The sequence below is a fragment of the Hemitrygon akajei genome, chromosome 1 (genome assembly GCF_048418815.1).
Source record: "Hemitrygon akajei chromosome 1, sHemAka1.3, whole genome shotgun sequence".
NCBI lineage: Eukaryota > Metazoa > Chordata > Chondrichthyes > Myliobatiformes > Dasyatidae > Hemitrygon > Hemitrygon akajei.
Window position 1 is genome coordinate 94,392,318 of NC_133124.1, and position 20,140 is coordinate 94,412,457.

Below are 20,140 nucleotides of genomic sequence, written 5' to 3' on the forward strand. Positions count from 1 at the left end.
CTCTAAATCTAAATCTAATCCCCCCACCAGTGTCTTTCAATCTCAAAGTGAAAAATATTCCATTTTATCACAAGAGGAGAGGTGTGCATCTGATGTGAATGTAGTATCTGTGCCTGCCAAGGCTGGAAAGCTCATAATTTTAAAGGGCCTTTCACAAACTTTGGGTGTACTTCATGTTCTAGTCAATGAGTTACTTCAGAAGTGCCATCACTGCTGTAATACAGGATATAAAATATAAAACATAGGTATGTGTGTAGACCATTTATCCCCTTGAGTGTGCTCCACCATTCAACAAGATCAAAATTGATTTTAGTCCCTCAATACCATTTTTCTTTTGTATTCCCCCATTTCCCTAAGAACCTAAAATCTATTTATCTTAATTTTAAAAGACTAAGCTGCCACAACCTTTCCAGGTAGGGAATTCCCAAGAATCAGTGTAAGATTGGAGACATTCTTGCCCATTTCAGTGGTGACTTATTTTAAGACTCTGACCCCTTGTTCGAGAATCCTTAGCCAGGTGAAGCACCCTGTGGCAACTTTTGTTTCAGTGAGGTCACCCTGCACTCCTCTAAAGAATAGATAACAATCCTACTCATTCTCTCTTCTTATATGACAGACCTCCTATCCCATGAGCTGGTCTGGTAAACACTAAATAATGTTAATGATAGACTACTTGTTTTTGGAACTAGTGCAACTGAAATTTACTGCTTTGACCAAGCATTAAAGATGCCAACAGTCCCAATATGAAGTTGAGAACCTCTAAATACTGAAAATATGGCTCTTGCATTACTTGCTGTGCAAATTATCCATCTGTTTAAAGCATCTTTGAATGTAGAAATCTGATTCCATTAGATCAGGGGTTCCTAACTTTTTTATGCCATGGACCGAAATCATTAGCAAGAGGTCTGTGGATCCCAGGTTAGGAACATATGTGTTGGATATCTATGTGCCCTTGATTGCTATTTTAAGTCAGAATTGGAAAACTGCAGGGTACACCCTCTAGCCAAAGTTTCTTGAATGGTGGAACTGAATGGAGCCAGCAGAGGTATGAGTCATATTGTTGTGGGCTCTAGAAAGGAAGGGGTGGGGGGTGTCTCTGTTGAGCCCACAAAAATTAAGGATGGTAAACAGTGGAATGGAGAATTGGGAACAGCACTCAGTATACTCAAATGACATTGCTTCCACTTATCCAGTGATTAAAATCACTTCCAATTCACCAATCAATGTTTCTTTTTGATGAGGCTTTCAAATGGGGACTGGTCTTACAATGTGCACTGTGTGGTGTCCTTTTCAGTGGAATTAGCAGCTGAGCCTTTTAGTCATGAGAAGCATCAATTTCAAGCAGTGTTGAGATCCAAGAGTGATTCAGCATACTATCACCCAAACAGTTATTGCTGAAGCAAGAAAGGAGCGTGAAATGTCAGGAAAAAGACACTCAGTAACAATATGTGTCATTTCTTCTAAACTATTTTTCCCTAACTTTTATAGACTGACTTTGAAAAGGATGTAGATATGGCATGTAGATCAGGTAAGTGGTAAAATAATGCTTGTTTTAATTTTCCCCTCTCATAATTCTTGCTGTGGAATTACTCTGCAGGTATCATCTTCTACTTTGACCAAATAACCCATGCTTTTGTGAAGGGATTCACAGCACTGCTTGTTAACAGGCTGTTTAGCCAAAGGTGGCATCAGCCACTGAACCCATTCACATTCTCATTGATTCCCTTGTGAATTATCCATTGATGGCTTCTGGAGGCCATTAGGAGACTGAGCTGATTTTCCTTAATGTACCTCCCTTCATAACCAATAGCTCGTGTACTTCAAGCATTGCTGCATATCCTGAATGGAATTAATATTTGTGGCCATTTTCTTCTATTTATTTTAAGAACTTAAAAGGTCAATAAGATGATTTTGTGTTTGAGTTTCCTTGGAGTTTTCTTTCATTCAGCAGTATTCCTGTACAAGAAACTGTTTACCCAATTTTCAGAGGTTTCCAGCCATCTTTCAATAATTGACAGAAAAAGCTCAAAGGAAACTCATCCACTTCATTGTCTATACTATATCACAGCATTTTTTTTTTTGGTTGTTAGTATGGAGGACTTGTTAAAGCTTATGCTCCAAATTGACACCCTAATTGGAGTTCTGCTCAAGCATTCAAATATAGCTAATAAAAGAAATATTATGTGATGTATATTTGTTTGTCATGGTAAATAATTAATTTTCAAGATCCTCTGAGGAGTGTTTATAAATTATTTGATTAGTTGTCTCTGAAACAGCTATAATTAAAACATTCAGCTGGCATTTTACATGCTGTTCTTATGGAAAATATGTATTTATAAACTGCATATTTGAGTTGTTTTTTTCTCGGCAAGAGTGGATTGTATTGCAACACTATTTGAGACTCAGTTTTAGTTATTCTTTCTTTAAATTCGTATTCTTTTTAGTTTATCAAGCTGAAGGATGTCAGCGCTGGGGAGTGGATCACTTTTCTACTTTGAGAAAGCAGTGTCAGGATCAAGCACTCCCAGGTTAGGAATAGCATGGGCTAGAAACGGAATAAAGCTCCCTCTGCACCACCAAATTGTCTTTAATCCCAGTCACAGTAGAGCATCCCCCCTAACTATACTAACGTGAACTTTCACTAATGACACCAGCCTCTGTGAGAAAATGCCATTTAAATGCTGACGTGTATGATAGGATCATCACAAAAACACAAGTTGAGAATGGTTACATATTAATTAAACAAAATAACATCAGAATCAGAGACTATTTGCTTTGGAATAGTGGAAGAAAAAAAGGAAAACATAAGAAGAAAATTATCTCAAAACACAAAGCTAATTGGAAGGGGAATAGTGTTTTTATAATTAATGTAGAGGATATTCTGGGTTTGATGCAAAAATCCACACCATTCAATTATTGCAGACTTAAAATTACATGGTTTGTTTAGATGTTATTTCTGTAGCAAGATAAACCTTTCATGTACTTATAGATTAATTGCATACTTAAGTCCTTTCAATTTAAGGAGTTAGAGATTCACTTTAAACTAATGAGAATGGGAGATACATGACAAAGAGTTAAATAGATTGAGACCAAATTTATTTTATGTTTTATACAAAACAATTTTGTTTAAATATATACTTTACTGATTTTTTTGTTTAATTCTATAGCAATAAAATTATTTCTTAGTATGAATATCTTTATTGCTATGATATTATTGCTTTATATACAAATTTTAAAAACCCAGTCATTCAGGGAAACCATAGAATGCAATCATATTTATGTAATTAGAGCCCTTTAAGAGGTTCAATAAAACAGCTGTGAACATCTGGCGGTTCTGTTGGTGGTTTCCTGTTCATGTAGCGCTTTGCCACATGTTACTTGCCATTAAACAGAAACAGAACCATCCAGAAACATGTGTTGAATGATATGCAGCATTTTCCAATTGCATTGATGAAATATAAATCAATTATTATTCTCCACATTGCAGTTTTAAATAAGGATATCAACGCAGTCAGAACAGGAACGCTCACAGGAACACTGAAGCGCTCGATGGCCCATGAAGACGAGATGAAAATAAAATTTAACCATCAGAAGTTATCTGGCTTCTCAAGTCTTCCAGCAAATGTGTCAAAAATGCACCTCCAGGGATCGCTGAACTATCCAGGATCATTAAACGTGAACGAGTTTAGTGACCACACCTTGAAATTAAATAAGAGTGAACAACCAAAATCAATGTATATATGTGACGGTGACATTTTCAAACAGTTAGACTCAGAGCTAGCACGAGCACAGGAACCAGTGATGGATACTAACTATGTCATTCTGCCCACCAATACCTCAACCCTGAGGGCCAAACCAAAAGACGAAAGTAAATATAACATTAACATTAGTCAATTGCCCCAGACTAGACTTATTCATCTCAATGCAGACAGTGGGTTTTGTGCTAAAAACACCCCAATGGATCGCATCAACATTTCTTGCAATGAAAGGGCTTCTCCTGGCCACCAGACACAGAGTGCTACAAACGAAGCCCAACCTCCCAATAACCTGTGTGATGCAGGTGATTCAGGGAACTCGGGGATGGTGTCCAAAAGTGAGACAGTTTCTACATTATCCACAAGCTCTTTAGAGGTAAGGAAACCAAACGGGGTGTCTTTCACTGAGCAAGTTTCAGATTTTATTTTTATCTTTTCTGTTCCTAATTTGGCAGAAGCAGTCAAAGGTGTAATGACAAGCTGCAAATAATTATCTGCAACCCTTTTTTGAAATATTTTAGTTGCCTGTGTTAAATATTGTCACAGCTTCAGTGAAACAAGACTTGCAGTTTCAGAGCCTTGTGTTAATGTTCAGCTCTTTTGTAGCTGATAAGATGTCAAAATGTCTGTGGCCTTGTGCAGCAAGACATGAGCAGCATCCAGGCTTGGACCAGACTCTGTTTGTTCAGTAGGTTTTTGCTCCCTCCTGAAGTCTATTTTAGAGTGTTCAGATATATATAATGCATGAGAATATTTGATACCATACATACTTATATAAAAATGGTTAAAAAGTTTAACACAAAATAAATGGTATGTTTTTTTTCAGGTTAAAAAGAAGTTTTCATGAGATACTTTTTAGATGTCCCATTAAGGAGATTAGTTGTTTATGTTTGTAGTTCATTCAAGGTTCTTCATAGTCTGACTAGAATGTTCCATGTACATGGAGTAGTTAATCAGGTAACTGTTTAATAAGTTGGGGCCTTTGAAACACTATGTTTATAACTAGTATATATGCTGTAGCATTATTGATCTTTATTTACAATGTGGAAGGAGGTAAATTGCCCCATTGTGTGCATGTTACCTCAAAAGAAGGATCTGATCAATACCATTTCCACTGGTTTTCATGTGAGCTACTCTGCCTCAATGCCCATTAACTCTACACCCTTTCTACCACCCAACTACACCAAAGGTAATTTAAGTCAGCCAGTGAATCTACCAACTAGCACATCCTTAAGATGTGCAAGGAAACTGGAAGTTTCCAGGGAAGTGCCCACAAACATTTAGCGAACCTCCAAACTTCACAGAAGACTGAAGTCCAGACTGGAGGCATGAACCAGCAGCACTATTCACCATGCCAGTCTGCCAACCATTGCCCACTTCCAAAAGGCGAGTATTGACTACTGCCCTCTTTATTCACTGCTATCATTAACCACCTGTGACCGGCTGGTGGCGTAGTGGCATCAGCACTGAACTTCGGGGCGAGAGGTCCCAAGTTCGAATCCGGCTAGCCCCCTTGCACGCTCTCCATCCGTGCCTGGGTTGAGTGTCGAGCTAGCAACTCGTAAAAAAAAAAACTTGAAGAGGGATGGGTTCCGCCAGGTTTTTAGATGCCCAAGACATGCCATACCATGAGCAATCACTAAAAAGATCAGTGCAAAAAGCTTATCATGACGACTCCACCAGGAGTTAAGGGTGCACACACACATACACACCATCAACTTTCCTGTCACTATTATCTTCGAGCATGTTTCACTGAATCAGCCACAGGAGCATGTCAGGTGTTAGGTATTCTGTGTGCACCTTCACTGTGCATGTGTGGAGCAGACTCGATGGGCCAAATGGCCTAATTCTGCTCCTATCATCCAAGACAGGAGTACAGTGAAGCAATGTACTAGCTTAGGTGAGCCCAACTCCAAAGATCATTGAAAAGGATCAACACTGTCCATGGCAGCCTATCCTGTCAATCATCTTGACCATTTACTTTCAATCATCTACAGTATGTACCATGGCTGAACTGCATACTATCTGTTAATACTACTACCCAATCATGAAGAGGCTTCTTCAAATAGCCTCTCAAGCATGGCAACAGTAGAAGGTATATGCAGTCAACGTCTATTAAGATTACCTTCCAATTTGCATGTTATCAAAATTTGCTGAAAATACAGCAAACAATATATACAACTCAAGCAGGTGGTACCCATCACCCTGAATAAAAGAAACACATCTTTGTTTATGTAATTTCTCAACACTCAGTTCTAACTTTTACCTTTGTGAGAGAAGGGCTCTGATTCTTTGCAGGAAGGAAGGAAGAATGCAAGTCACCCCAGGCTGAGATCACAGGCTCCTCAAGTCGTCTCAAGTAGTGCCAAATGAAAGCATTGTGAATGACAATCTGTTCACTTGGCTTACCCATGTTTAGGGGAATGTGGCAGATGGTTATGGTGGAAGTGGGTGAGGGTGAGTGATACGGGGAAGGTGTTGGATGTTGACTGCTAGAAAGTGAACGCAAAAATCACAGTGAAAAGAAATAGCTTCTAAGCACAGAACAGAGCTGTGTTTGTTTAATTCAGGTACACCCTAAATTAGGGTCATAGCAGACCCATTTTTTTAATCTAATGATTTTGCCAATCACTTCAGGAGGAATGTTATTTTAACAACATTTTTACCCCATTTTCTTTCCCTGTGAATACAGATTGTGTTTTGAAAATGAAACTAGAATGAAATGTACATGAAACCATCTCAAGACTATTGAATTATGCATTTCAACCATGCCCTGTTGATACTTGTAAGCCAATTGTTGCCTGTTGGAAATTTATCTTGACTTTTTCTAAAGCAAATACGATAATATAGATTTCCTCCAACTTGCTGTGACTGGCTATGGAGAGTTTTACATCAATTCTGGATCTTTTTCCACCCTCGAAGCCTTTAACAGTTGGCCAAAATAGGGATTAACCAGTTGATTTTATGGAGATTAATGATTCCTCTTATACGCAGGTGAAGGGATTTTCCAAAATATTTAAGGTATTGGTACTCTTAATTTAAAAATCACTGAGAGAAGAATAAGTTAAGATCTATAGCATATTGTCAAGGTTGTTCTTTTTAGGGGGATGTAATGTAAAATTTAGGAGGGGATTTTCAATGGCCAGCTGCCTCATTCTTACCACTATAATCAGCAGGAAGGAGTTGAAAGTGATAGTGTGTGGCTTGTTTTAGATTCTTTTTGGACACTGAATGGGAAAGGAGCCTGCACATCAGAAACTAGTGAAAGGGTGCTTCAAACCATAAAGTACAGCAAGCACGTGCTGCTGCTGGTTTCTGCTATTGGCCTTCATCTGGCTAATTGTTTAGACATTACCTACATTGTTGGTCATGCCTCTCTGAGCCAGACTTTGTTAAAGCTATCAGGCTAAAGTTGTCCTGCTTGATGTACTTCACTGACAACACATTAGTGACATCTTGGTGTCCAGTGTGTTGAGCTAGAGAGTGCTCTGAGATCTCAAGAGGGAGTTTTCAAACTTAATCACCGAAAATTGCTGTAGCTGGTTACATAATGCTTCCATCCACGGTACTTTCCTCTATATTGCAGTGTATATTTTTCATTCTCATAAATTTCCTCAATGAAATTATTATGATCCTATGTTCTCTAAGGCCGTTTTTTACTTACGGGCATGGTTTGCAGTCTCCAGGCTTGTTGCTGGCTTCACTGCCTTGCAAGCTCTGATCAGCATGAAGATCTAAGCTTTCCAAGGTTTTATCCAAGCAATATCTTCCAAAGCAATACTAAACCACTGAGTCAGTTAAAACACATGGTAAAGATTGCAATTTATGGTTATGATTTAAAGTTTTTCCAAAAGATACAGTGAGAAAACACAAATCTGAACTTTATATAACCATATAACAATTACAGCACGGAAACAGGCCATCTTGGCCCTTCTAGTCCGTGCCGAACACTTACTCTCACCTAGTCCCACTGACCCGCACTCAGCCCATAACCCTCCATTCCTTTCCTGTCCATATACCTATCCAATTTTTTTTTTTAAATGACAAAATCAAACCTTGCCTCTACCACTTCTACTGGAAGCTCATACCACACAGCTACTACTCTCTGAGTAAAGAAGTTCCCCCTCGGGTTACCCCTAAATGTTTGCCCCCTAACTCTCAACTCGTCCTCTTGTTTGTATCTCCCCTACTCTCAATGGAAAAAGCCTATCCACATCAACTCTATCTATCCCCCTCATAATTTTAAATACCTCTATCAAGTCCCCCTCAACCTTCTATGCTCCAAAGAATAAAGACCTAACTTGTTCAACCTTTCTCTGTAACTTAGGTGCTGAAACCCTGGTAACATTCTAGTAAATCTCCTCTGTACTCTCTCTATTTTGTTGACATCCTTCCTATAATTCGGTGACCAGAACTGTACACAATACTCCAAATTTGGCCTCACCAATGCCTTATACAATTTTAACATTACATCCCAACTCCTATACTCAATGCTCTGATTTATAAAGGCCAGCATACCAAAAGCTTTCTTCACCACCCTATCCACATGAGATTCCACCTTCAGGGAGCTATGCACCATTATTCCTAGATCACTCTGTTCTACTGCATTCCTCAATGCCCTACCATTTACCATATATGTCCTATTTTGATTATTCCTACCAAAATGTAGCACCTCACACTTATCAGCATTAAACTCCCATCTGCCATCTTTCAGCCCACTCTTCTAACTGGCCTAAATCTCTCTGCAAGCTTTGAAAACCTATTTCACTATCCACAACGCCACCTATCTTAGTATCATCTGCATACTTACTAATCCAATTTACCATCCCATCATTCCAGATCATTAATATATATAACAAACAACACTGGACCCAGTACAGATCCCTGAGGCACACCACTGGTCACCGGAAATCGGTGACTAGCTTTCGTATATCTAGCTTATCTAGCTTTCGTATGCACTGTGACTTTCAACATACCGTTATCAATGCTGTTTGGTTTGGGAGATTGTAGTGGTATCTGAAAGGGAGTCAACCATTCCATTGGTTGTTAGAAGTTGTGTCCGTATAGCCCAGACCAACACTTGGTGGGCTTTTCTCATTCCAAAGCATATAGCAAAGGATCCGCTGACTAAATGATATATTTGGGTAACATTATGCACTGAGAGGGTACGAAGCTGGTTAAGTTGGAATCAGGAGTTTGAAACATTCAAGCAGAGGCTGAATATCACTGACTGGGTTTTATCTCATGCACTGTTAAATTGCTGTTCACATTCTAAGCAATATCAGAAAATCCAACAGTACTGAAATTCTGAAAATTTGATATAAAATCATCCATGCTAGAAATCCTCACCAGGTTCAGTGGGAAGAGAAGTGTTCTACTGATTAACTTTTATTCAGGTTCTGATGATAGGTCATTTACCTGACTTTCTCCACAGAGCTATGTCCTGCTGCTTAATCCCAGCATTCTCTACTTCACTTCAAAAAGTGAGTTTTGCATGTAAAAGGGAAAGAGGAATGCTTCAGAATTTCAAATGTAGTAATGGAAAATTTATAGAGTATTTGAAACATCTGGTACAGAAGTAAGCCATTCAGCCCAATGCATATATACTTGTTAATGGTGTCTGAAGAAAGCAGCTGATTCCTGTTATACTTAGAGATGCTTGCCTCAACAGGAGCTCAATGTCAACAGGAACCAGCAGAATATTCCACTTTGTAATATAGGATACATTTATCTGAAGGAAGTGAGCAAAACAGCCCTGAATAGAATTTCTGTGAGACTTTGACCTTAACGTTGGCTGAAGATTAGTTGAAAAACCAGAAAAATTCATAGAATTGAGCACACTTACTGCTTTGAACAATTGTGGGTTATTAAATTTTATTTCTATACCATGTATTTTATTGTTAAAAGTTAATGTGAACATGTTTTTATTGCATTGTGAAATCTGAAATTGTTGATTTTTAATCGTGTGGAATTTGGAACACTCCATAGTTCCCCCTAACATGGGGACGGAAATATGAACCAAGGCTGCACAGTTTTAACTGTGTCTCCATGGAGTAAAAAAAATGCTCATTGGGCCAACAGTGCAGTGGAATTGGTTATGTTTCCAATGCAACTTAATTTCCTGGCAATTTGTTTTCTGGATTGGCACATGAAGATTTGCTTGAGTTAGGAGTTAACTGAAGAATAACTTTTTTTTTGCAGTTGTGGAAAAGGACACAAATGCAAACCTTGCAAACTTATAGTGAGCTGCCCAAGGTATAACATTTCTAACAGATTAAATATATTGTCTTCTTATCCTAAAAATAAACAAATAGTAAAACAGTTCTGTATAGATTTTTCTGAGGTCTTGCCATAGGCATGGTCTTCAATACAGGTGGCTGATTTATTTAGCATAACTGGGGCGAAGTTTTCCAGGAAGTTATATACATTGTACCGATATTAAAAGTGCCTATGGGGAACTGCTGCCTGCAGATTTAGAATAGACCATTTTTACTTTAGTAGAATTTATGTTGTTTCAGAAACTGCAGCGTGTTAGAATCCTATCGTATTAAATCTCACTTTTCCTCTGCACCAATTGAATAAACAAAAGGCAGTTTGCATTTCTGATAAATTGTTAATATTTCTTGATCTTAATTTCCACAACATAGAATATAGAAAGTTATTTTTGCATAGTTCCTCCCCAGATCCTATAGGTTCTGCCTAACCCAATTAATGTCTCAGTGGGGATTTTATAATCTCCACTCATGTGGGGTGCTAGATAAATTTGTTTTTATGTTTGCTGGTTCTATGATTGAAATCAAAATTGAATACTGTGTCTGTCTGTATGTCCCTTAATTGACAATTCTTCAGTGGAAGTAAGATCAGATCTTGCTGTCTTCTTTTCAATCTATAGAGCCCTAAATCCCAGAATAATCCTAGTCGCTCATCTCTGAATTCTCTCCAATGTGTCAGTGTACCGTTGAAGGTAGGATAATGAAAATTGTACATGGAAGTCTAAAGGGCTGATTTTATGACCTTGTGCTCCTGGTTTGATTTTGCTGAAAGTTCACATTGGAAATTTTTGTTTTTCTACCCACTAAAATTGATACAAAGGACAGAATACTTTGGAGAGTGTGTATGTAGATCGCTGATGCACATTCCCAGTAGGCAAAACTTCATACTGGGAGCAGAATTAAGAAAATTACCCTTAAATGTGGTGTTTAATCATGAGCTTTACAAGTCCTGTGAGCATAGTATTCCCACTGTGTATGTCTTATTTCATATTTATGTATAATTTCATATTCATTACCTCATCCACTTAATTCATTCAAATGTCTCGAAGGCTACAAATCATTCTGATGATCTACATGTAGAGTTTGGTGTCATTAGCAAACTTTATATTCCAGTTGTTTCCCTTGCTACTCACTTATGGATATTCAGAACATTAAGAAACAAAGAACACATGCCATGAAATGGTACAAGTTACTATCCTCAGTCAGGGCTTATGGCTTTCAGTACATTCTGTTTTCTATTCCCATAAAATTGTTGAGCATAATTGGTTGATTTCTGAAGACCTTTCTGATATTGGACTTTATAAAACAACATCTAAATGTGCAATTGAATTATGTCAACAAAACAGCTCGTGTTTTAATTAAGTTACCTCCTTAAAGAATATTTGTAGATATACGAAGCATAACCTATTGACATTAATACGTAATAGACTAGTTTATAGGTGTCCCAATCCAGCATATAATACTTAAGCATGACTGACAACAGCTTACATTACAGACAGCTTTGTCTGGGTTATCCTATACAGTGCTCCCAAATAGTTCTGCAGGGAAAGCATATCATCCAATGTACGACTGAAGGGAAAATTGTGCTAGATGTGCAAAAGTGACTCATGCCAAAAGGCCTTATCTGGTGTGATGTGAAATCACTCAGAAGTTGAAGGTAGGAAAAATCAATTTTCAATCACATAACACTGATAAATATTGTTAAGGGAATGGATTTCTGAAAAATACTTTAACTTTTCTTTTAATTCTTTTGAGACTATTCAAAATGCATGCACCACCTGTGCTGATTTGTTAAGCAGTGGAAATAATATTTAATGACATCTATCAAATTTTCTTAATTTTGACTGCTTTATGTCCTTCCTTAACACCCTCTGCTCTACTGCAAAATGCATCTGGTTTTTGAGCCCTTCATTAGACTATGTAATCATACTCTATAATGAGACAGTTTCAGAAAATCTCAGCTTTGCATGGTCTTTTGTTTAATGCTCCCTGTAATGGGGATCCAGGGATTCGCCGCAATATTATAACGATAGTTTAACAATGTGTTGTACAAATTCCGTTCCACTCTCTTTGATTTTTATATTCAGTGTACCAGCTATTAAAATTCAGCATTTTATCTGTATAAATCCTTCCCCTCCATATGTCTGCACCGTATCTATTTCTCCTTTACTAATGTCCAGTTTTAATATTCCAAGGCATGTAAGCATAGAAATTATTTAGATAGTGCAAGAAGAAAGGAATCTAATTAAGCCTCACTGTGAACTGCAGAAATTCAGCTTTTGTGATTTGTCAGTGTAGTTTGCAGTACTCGTATGATACAGTTATACTGCAATGTAGCTTTAAACAATGCCGGACACATATTTTGAGGTTCATCTTTTCAAAATTCAAGTATACATGCATGATCTGTGAGTGGGACAACAGGTCTGCATAAGACACATGGCATCTACTTGCATTATGGTCTGGAGCATTAGCCTGACAATCTCAGAGCTCAGATTCCCTGCAGCTCAGCATTCTTTGGCTCCTTACTTGCACAGTAGTCCTACCATTCATTACCCCCATCAATTCAGGTCTCCATTATGTATTCTCCCTTCTTCCCCGCCTATAAAACACTACACCAACCTCGAGCACCAATTAAGGGAGGAGGAGGATTTACAGATATACCAGCCTTCAACGAAATTCTTCACCTTACTGTATAAAGCAGGAAACAATTCTTGGAATTTGAGAGGTCCAGTATAAGTTCACAGTTTGCAAGACCATTCTATGTGAAATTAATCAAGTTTTGATTCCTCTTTTGATTACGTACACATCCTTTAGACAACTAGAAAGCAGGTGCACCGTATTTAAGATAACCATATCCTTTCAGCTTTCTATACTTTTTGAATTCCACATGGACTATTACCACATGCCACAAATTTTAATAGGAAGGTGCTTTATTAAATATCTTCTGAAAGTACTGCTCCTAATCAACAGATTTTGAATATCTTAATAATCTGAACTCTCACAGAGTTCACTTCATTAAATTATCACCAATAGCCCAAGCCTTTGGGATTCTGTGCTTATTCTAATTTTTGAACTACAGAACATGAGATGTGTCTGGCCAGTGTTTTCCCAGCTTCACTACATTGCTCTCTACTTCTTTGGGGGAAATATCCTGAAGTATTTATGGTGCTTCTACAAAGAACCCAACAAATGAATGTGTAATTGCTTTGAGGATGCAACCCATCAGCTCTGGATACTTTGTGGATCGTTAAATCTGAAAGTTAGGTTGCACAATTACTTCAAAAAATAATTTAACAACAACTATAGTTTATTTTGAACTTTTTAGTAGCTTTGCTGTAATTGTAATTTGTGGTCACAAATTGTTTACATTATTCATTGGATTTCAACTTTAAAACTTAATTTCTTTAAATTCTTCATTTGAAGAATACCTGATTGATTTCAACATACATGTAAACTCATTGATCAAAATCACCAAATCTATAATTTATTTATAATGTTCATTTTCGAAACAATTAATTTATTTAACAATTCATTGATTCTTGATATTTGACTAACATTTGCCCCAAATATTTTTACATACACTATACATTGGTTAAATTATGTGTAATGGTTTTACTTGGATGTTGAAACAAAAATCATCCTGCCGAGTCAATGATCACACATATGACAAAGAAAAAGACTTGACTGAGTAGGTATACAGAAACAAGCAAGCAAAAATCTGCAGATGTTGGAAATTGTGTGTGTTGTTTAGTTGTACAGAAACTTTTTTTCAGTTGATCCTTTGTGCTCATGAGGTGCAGCCTTTCACTGAAACATTTCTGTCTGCCTAAGAATCCACTTGCCTTTTGAGTGCTCCTGAAAATTGCCCTGTACTACTATCCATTGCTGTTTGGGGCCTTCAGTTCCTCTGGAGAAACAATCCTGACACAAGTTCTGAACTTGCATTTTTACTACTTTGTACCTGGATTCCTTCAGGATTTAACTTGGAATAGTAACCTTTTCTATTCCACTTAGTGTCCCAAATGCCTCTCTGATATGCCTTTTCAGTTGCTCTTTTGATGTTGCATATTAAATCACCGGCAAGGACAGCATTTATTCTCTATTCCTTTACGAACTTGTAATAGAAAGTTAGGTTTGTTGGGGCATTTCAGAGATCAGCCAAAAGTTATGTTGCAGTGGATCAAATGTTACTTAATTGGCTGAATTTAGGTTCCCCAATTGATATGGTGGTATTTGAGCACATTTCTGTTTTACTAGTGCTGTTTTTTTCTGATTATTAGTTCAGTAACTTGACTGGTATGTTACAATACCCCATATAAGCAATGAAAAATTAAAAGACATGGTTTAAAAAAATGAATTATGTATGAGTCATTATCTAACTCCTGAGAGTAGAAATTTTCCTCGATCTCCGGAGAAACGGTAAATTGGTGCAGCGCTTTATTGTTGTATCCAAATGGCTTGTTTGGTGAATTTGTTTGGCTGGTACCTTCAGCCACACAGATAGTATATTCCCAAGAAAGCAGTTTTGGCAAAACTGGAAGCGTATTCTGAAAGAGGAGCTCAGTGATGATTAATGTCATCACTGCATGAATATATATTCTCCTTCCATGAATCTAATGTAAACAGCATCCTTTTTTTGTTTTAAGTATTGAAGACAGCTCTCCCTCTGATCTACTTGCCATTGTCACCACACTTTTTTTAATAAATGGTTTCATTATGATTAAGTGTTGAATTCACTGTTAATGCTAAGCCTCCTCCCACCCATTCTGTGAATAATAACAAACACTGTTGGAAGTGCACAGTAGGTAATCAGTCATTATCTGAAAGATATGTTAATATTTTGGATGAACTTTTCATCATCATCATCTTGCTACACAGTTCTGCTTTGCTTGCAGTCGTTTTCAGAGACTGATCTACAGTACTTTACAGTTTTGGAAATAAAAGCAGTACAAGTGATGTTACTCTAAAATGTGATTAATTTGAATGGATCTTTGATAACCTCACTCTAAAATTTAAAAAAACCCAGATCATTCCTAAGTAAATAAGCATGGATTCTAATGCTACAACTTTCACTAATATTGCACTTTTATCCTAGGCATATATCCCAATACATTTCGCAGGACAGAAACTGGACAACAGATGATTGTAATTGATTAATGGATAATTCTGATAATTGCAAATAAGCTTGTTCAGCTTTGAACAGTAGCCAGAGAGGTAAATGGAATCAAGTGAAGGGAAACAGAGTTAATTGGGGGGGGGGGGGGGGGGTTGAAGGCAGCTCTAATCTTCCCAAACGTAGTATTGCAGGGCATCTAGATCCTTGATTTCCTTCAAGAGACAATGCCTCAGAAAGGCAACATCCATCATTAAGGACTCAAACTGCCCAAGACATGCCCTCTTTTCATTGCTGCCATTGAGGAAGACTTAGGAACAAAGTTTTAGGAACAACTTCCCCTCTGCCATCAGATTTCTGAATGGACCCATGAACACTACCATAGTATATTTCCCTCTCTTTTTGAATTAGTTTTTAAGTTTTTTTTTAAATGTACTACTTGTAATTTATAGTCTTTTTTTATTATTGCAATGTACTGTTGCCATAAAACAACAAATTTCATGGCATAGGCCAGCAATATTAAACCTGATTCTTAGTCAGGTTAGTGGACGTTGGAAGGAATGACTGTGCCTTTCCTGACGTGGAGTTAGATGTTAGTGAAACATAATGCTGGATTTTTGTGTAATGTTACTGACTTTTGAAGGGGTTTGGAGGCAACAGTGAAAGCAAGAATAGAAGCCATTGGAAGAGATGACCTAGTTTTAATAAAAACATTGAAGATTATGAAATTGGTTAACCAATGGACATACTATTTTAGAAGAAGGCGGATATAATCAAATATGCTAAGAGTTGGAGATTGGTTGAGGAGGGATCACACATCATTGGTATGGTCATAAAATGTGTCTTATGGCTTTTAAGCCTTCAATTTCAATGCTAAGATGATGCAAAAATTATTTTTTAAAAAGGCATTGAAGAAAGGAGTGGCCATGAATTACATAAATCTTATAAGAATTAAGAAACACATTCCAAGAAGAATGTGAGTATTATTTGTAGACCAAAATTTAAGCCTATTTCTGGCACCCCCCTAGTGGTCACTAGATTTGGAGTCCATATTGTCTCACTAGCATTGTCAGTTACAATAGTACCAAAGCTTGGCTTGCAACTTGAGTACTGAAAAGCAAAGAACATCAATTGCAGGTACTGGCAGTCTGAAATAAAACAAAGTGCTTGAAATATTCATCAGGTTAGGCAGCAGATGTTTAAAGAGAAGCAAAGTTAAGTGTTTCACATTCATGGTGCTTTATTAGAATTAATGGTGGTGGGTGCATGGAATGGAATGCACTGTCAGTGATGGTGATGGAGGTAGATACAATAGGGTCTTTTAAGAGACTCTTAGATAGGTACACGGAGCTTAGAAAAATAGAGGGCTATGCTGTAGGGAAATTCTAGGCAGTTTCTAGAGTAGGTTACATGGTCAGCATAACATTGTGGGCTGAAGGGCCTGTAATGTGCTGTAGATTTTCTGTGTTCTATGTTCTAGAATTATTCAGTAACTTTGGTCCTCGGTTGAAAGATTAGTGTACCAGTGGTTGTAAATTTGATAAGTCAGTGCCAAATAAGAGCACATCATTATTATTTAACCAGAGTTTTCACTTAAAGCTAACAAAGTACATTACTGACAGTAGTAAATTATTAAGAAGAATTTGAGCTGTTTAAACCTGATCACCTTGAACCTGAAAAACCTTTGACTATCTGTAGACATGATTAAATATACTTGAGTTATCGCTTGCAGAGTAGAAGAGGAAACAAAGGAGCAGTGTTGGAAAGGATTCTGATCCATCTACCTCAGTGTCACTTTGAAGCAGCTACTTTAAAGAGCTCATTCCTCCCTAGTCCAAACCCTGATCTGCTTTATATATAATCCCTTTACAACTATCATTGTGCTTTGACCCAAAATGACTTCAGACCACTACCTCCCTGAGTAAGTGTTTTGTAAAATGTTTTTGTATGGAGTACCATTATATTGAAAGTGACATCTGCTTGAAGTGATGTGGTCAGCATTTCAGAATGATTTATGTCTTTGTGTTATGTGTCTGGAGAAATGAAGTGTTCGTAGTGTTTTCTCATTTTACAGAGAGTTATTTCAGTAACCTTTTACATCCGAGTTCTTTTAATTTTTTTTGTTGCTGTGTTTGTCAAGAAAGTTAAGTCAACACTTTCTTTCAGAAAATCGGTGTCGGTATTCTCGGGTCACGTTTTACACAATTAGATGCAAAGTGAAGTTCTGTGCCAACAAAACATCTCTGATTAAGCTCCAAATGTCTCTTGCAGTAGCAGAATAATATCCAATTTCACTCATCAGCTATCCTGTAGCAGATCTGAATGAGATTGCCAAGACAAAGTGTGCTACGACCACTTCCTCAAGGAATTGACTTGAGATTGCCTAAATTGATTAAGCATAGTGCCATACCAATTACCCAGTGAAAAATAAGTTCTTTTTGTCAACCTGAGCAATATGTCTTTGGATTTTCATGATTAGAGAATGTCATCGAATGCTTGGCATTATCCAAATCTCCCCTGGCTCCTCACAACGTGGTGAAACGTGATGAAGTTGAAGTCTTCTCCAAAAACATTATGATGACAACAGTGAAGTGGGGTTGTGATTGTTAAAATAGATTTAAGTGAAATATTAGCCACCCCATCTGGATCGTAGTTTGCTATTTATTTCTAAAAAGATGCTACTAATTGTCCAATTTGTTTTCCAGCGAAGAAAATCTAGATATGCCGAATTAGACTTTGAGGTAAGCCTTTTCTGTTAAGTTCACTGCTTTAAGTGTTGATTCTGTACCAGGTGCACTCAGCTGCATTTTAACTGATGTCTTGCTTTCAATCTCTAGAAAATAATGCACACAAGGAAACGGCATCAGGACATGTTTCAGGATCTAAACAGGAAACTTCAGCATGCTGAGAAAGATAGAGAATCTCCAACAGTAGACAACAAAGTAAGAATGGGTATCTGTAATCCAAGAGGGCTCATAAATTCAAAACCCTTTCTACATTATCGGTGTAGTCCTTATGGCTATGAATTATTGTCACAGCTTCACTGCAAATTATACATGCTATCTCGTCATAATAATGATTTGGTTTGCAGCCACATGAGTGACATTCTCGTTCTCCAGTGGTTCACTTACTTCCTCCATCACAAAAATTAGTCTGGTGAACTTTTCATTGCATTCCCTCTGTGACAAGTACAGGCTTTTAAAAAAGGATTCCAGAACTACATATAATTCTTCAGGTGTGTGCTATAAGCCTTGTATAACTGTTGTAAGATAATTGTGCTTCTGTACTCAGAATCTCTTGCAATATGGGCCAATATACCATTTGTTTTCTTAACAGCAGGTTTGTTTTTAGTGGCTGGTATACACATTCCTTTGTGCATCAACATTTCCCAGTCCCTCACTAATCAACATACAGTACTATCTTTCAATTTTTTTAGTGCATAACTTCACATTCATACCTTTTCCCCTGGATAATTTAGATACATTGGATACATTGTATCCAATCTGTACAATACATTGGATAAATTATACTGATACATTGGCTTCATTGTATTCCATAGATTCAACATGTCAAATGTACCATATACATTAGACTTGTATATATCCGATACATATCCTTTGTAACCATGACCATTGGAGAGTTGAATACAAGGGCCATTGTAGCTAAGTATGAGCCCATTCACTCAATTTGCCCAAATCTCCTTGAACCTGTTTGTATCCTCCTCAAAGCTCAAAATCTTCAGTGTTGTGCCATTTGCAGACATAGAAATACATTCAATCTCCTCCTCCATATATGTATTCTGACTTGCTGGTACCTGAACACTTATGTCTACATTACACCACGAGTCAACATTTAATGCCTTGAGAGACCTCACAAGAAGATTTTGATTGATTCAACAAAGTTTTTCTTTGAAATGTAGGTTATTTGAAAAAGCACTTCAGCCAAATCAGATGACCAATATGAATCTTTTTAAACTTATTTCCCTGATTAATGAAAGACAATTCAAAAAAATTCCAAAACTTGTCAAAATCACATCCCTGAACTTTGCTTTTACTATGTTAGTTGCCTATCTCAATATTTCAATAGTAACATTGTCATTAATTTAGTTCAATCAGAGAATTGCGGATGTTAAACAGTGAAAGGAGTTGACCTCGGTGATGACCCTTGTTATGTAGCCAGGAAGTAGACTCATAGGGATGTTGTCAAGACGTATGTTTTTTGGAGAAAAATAAGATAGTCAACTGTGGAAATTATCAGACCACTTTCCAGGGGAAAATTCAAACTTGCCAAAACCATTGTCTTTTGTGTACTTCAATTAAAGCCTCACCAGTGATGCATTTACTTCAATATACATTTTTATAATAATAGATCTTTGTTACAAAAACTAATTAATTGCCTGCTGAGCATGTTCTGAGTGTGAAATTAGGTATGCTAGCCTTGGCTTTACAGCAGTACGCCTACTTCTGAATTAAAAGGTCATGAATTGAAGGCCCACTGCAGAGACCTCAACACATAGCCTAAGCTAACATTTCAGTGCAACACACACAATATGCTGCAGGAACTTAGCAGGTCATGCAGCATCTATGGAAATGAGTAATCAGTTGACGTTTCAGCCTGGACTGTTCTTGAGGACTGGAAAGGAAGGAGCAAGCCACCAGAATAAAAGGATGGAGAATGAGAAGGAAGATAGCAAGAAGGTGAAAGGTGAAGCCAGGTGGGCAGGAAAGATAAAGAGCTGGAGAGGAACGAACATGATAGGAGAGGAGAGTGGACCATTGGAGAAAGGGAAGGAGGAGGGGACCCAGGGGGAGGTGAGAAGAGATAAGAAGCCAGAGTGGGGAATAGAAGAGGGGTGTGGGTGGGGGGGGGGAGATTATTTACTGGAAGAAGAAGTCGATATTCATGCCATCAGGTTAGAGGCTACCCAGATGGAATATAAGGTGTTGCTATTCTATCCTGACGGTGGCCTCACTTGACACAAGAGGAGGCCATGGCCTGAC

General features: G+C 37.5%; 1 protein-coding gene across 11 annotated transcripts in view; it reads left to right on the plus strand.

The window, feature by feature from the left end:
- Positions 1–20,140, plus strand: part of adgrb1a (adhesion G protein-coupled receptor B1a) — a 575,895-nt gene that overhangs the window by 542,572 nt on the left and 13,183 nt on the right. For 5 of the 11 annotated variants that reach the window (XM_073048135.1, XM_073048145.1, XM_073048169.1 and 2 more), the window contains 7 exons: positions 1,489–1,528; positions 2,445–2,528; positions 3,488–4,131; positions 9,957–10,010; positions 10,648–10,719; positions 17,846–17,881; positions 17,978–18,082. In XM_073048135.1, the coding sequence (XP_072904236.1) occupies positions 1,489–1,528; positions 2,445–2,528; positions 3,488–4,131; positions 9,957–10,010; positions 10,648–10,719; positions 17,846–17,881; positions 17,978–18,082 (1,035 nt within the window). The remainder of the gene's footprint in view (positions 1–1,488; positions 1,529–2,444; positions 2,529–3,487; positions 4,132–9,956; positions 10,011–10,647; positions 10,720–17,845; positions 17,882–17,977; positions 18,083–20,140) is intronic. The other 6 variants (XM_073048159.1, XM_073048205.1, XM_073048179.1 and 3 more) reach the window with 4 other exon arrangements.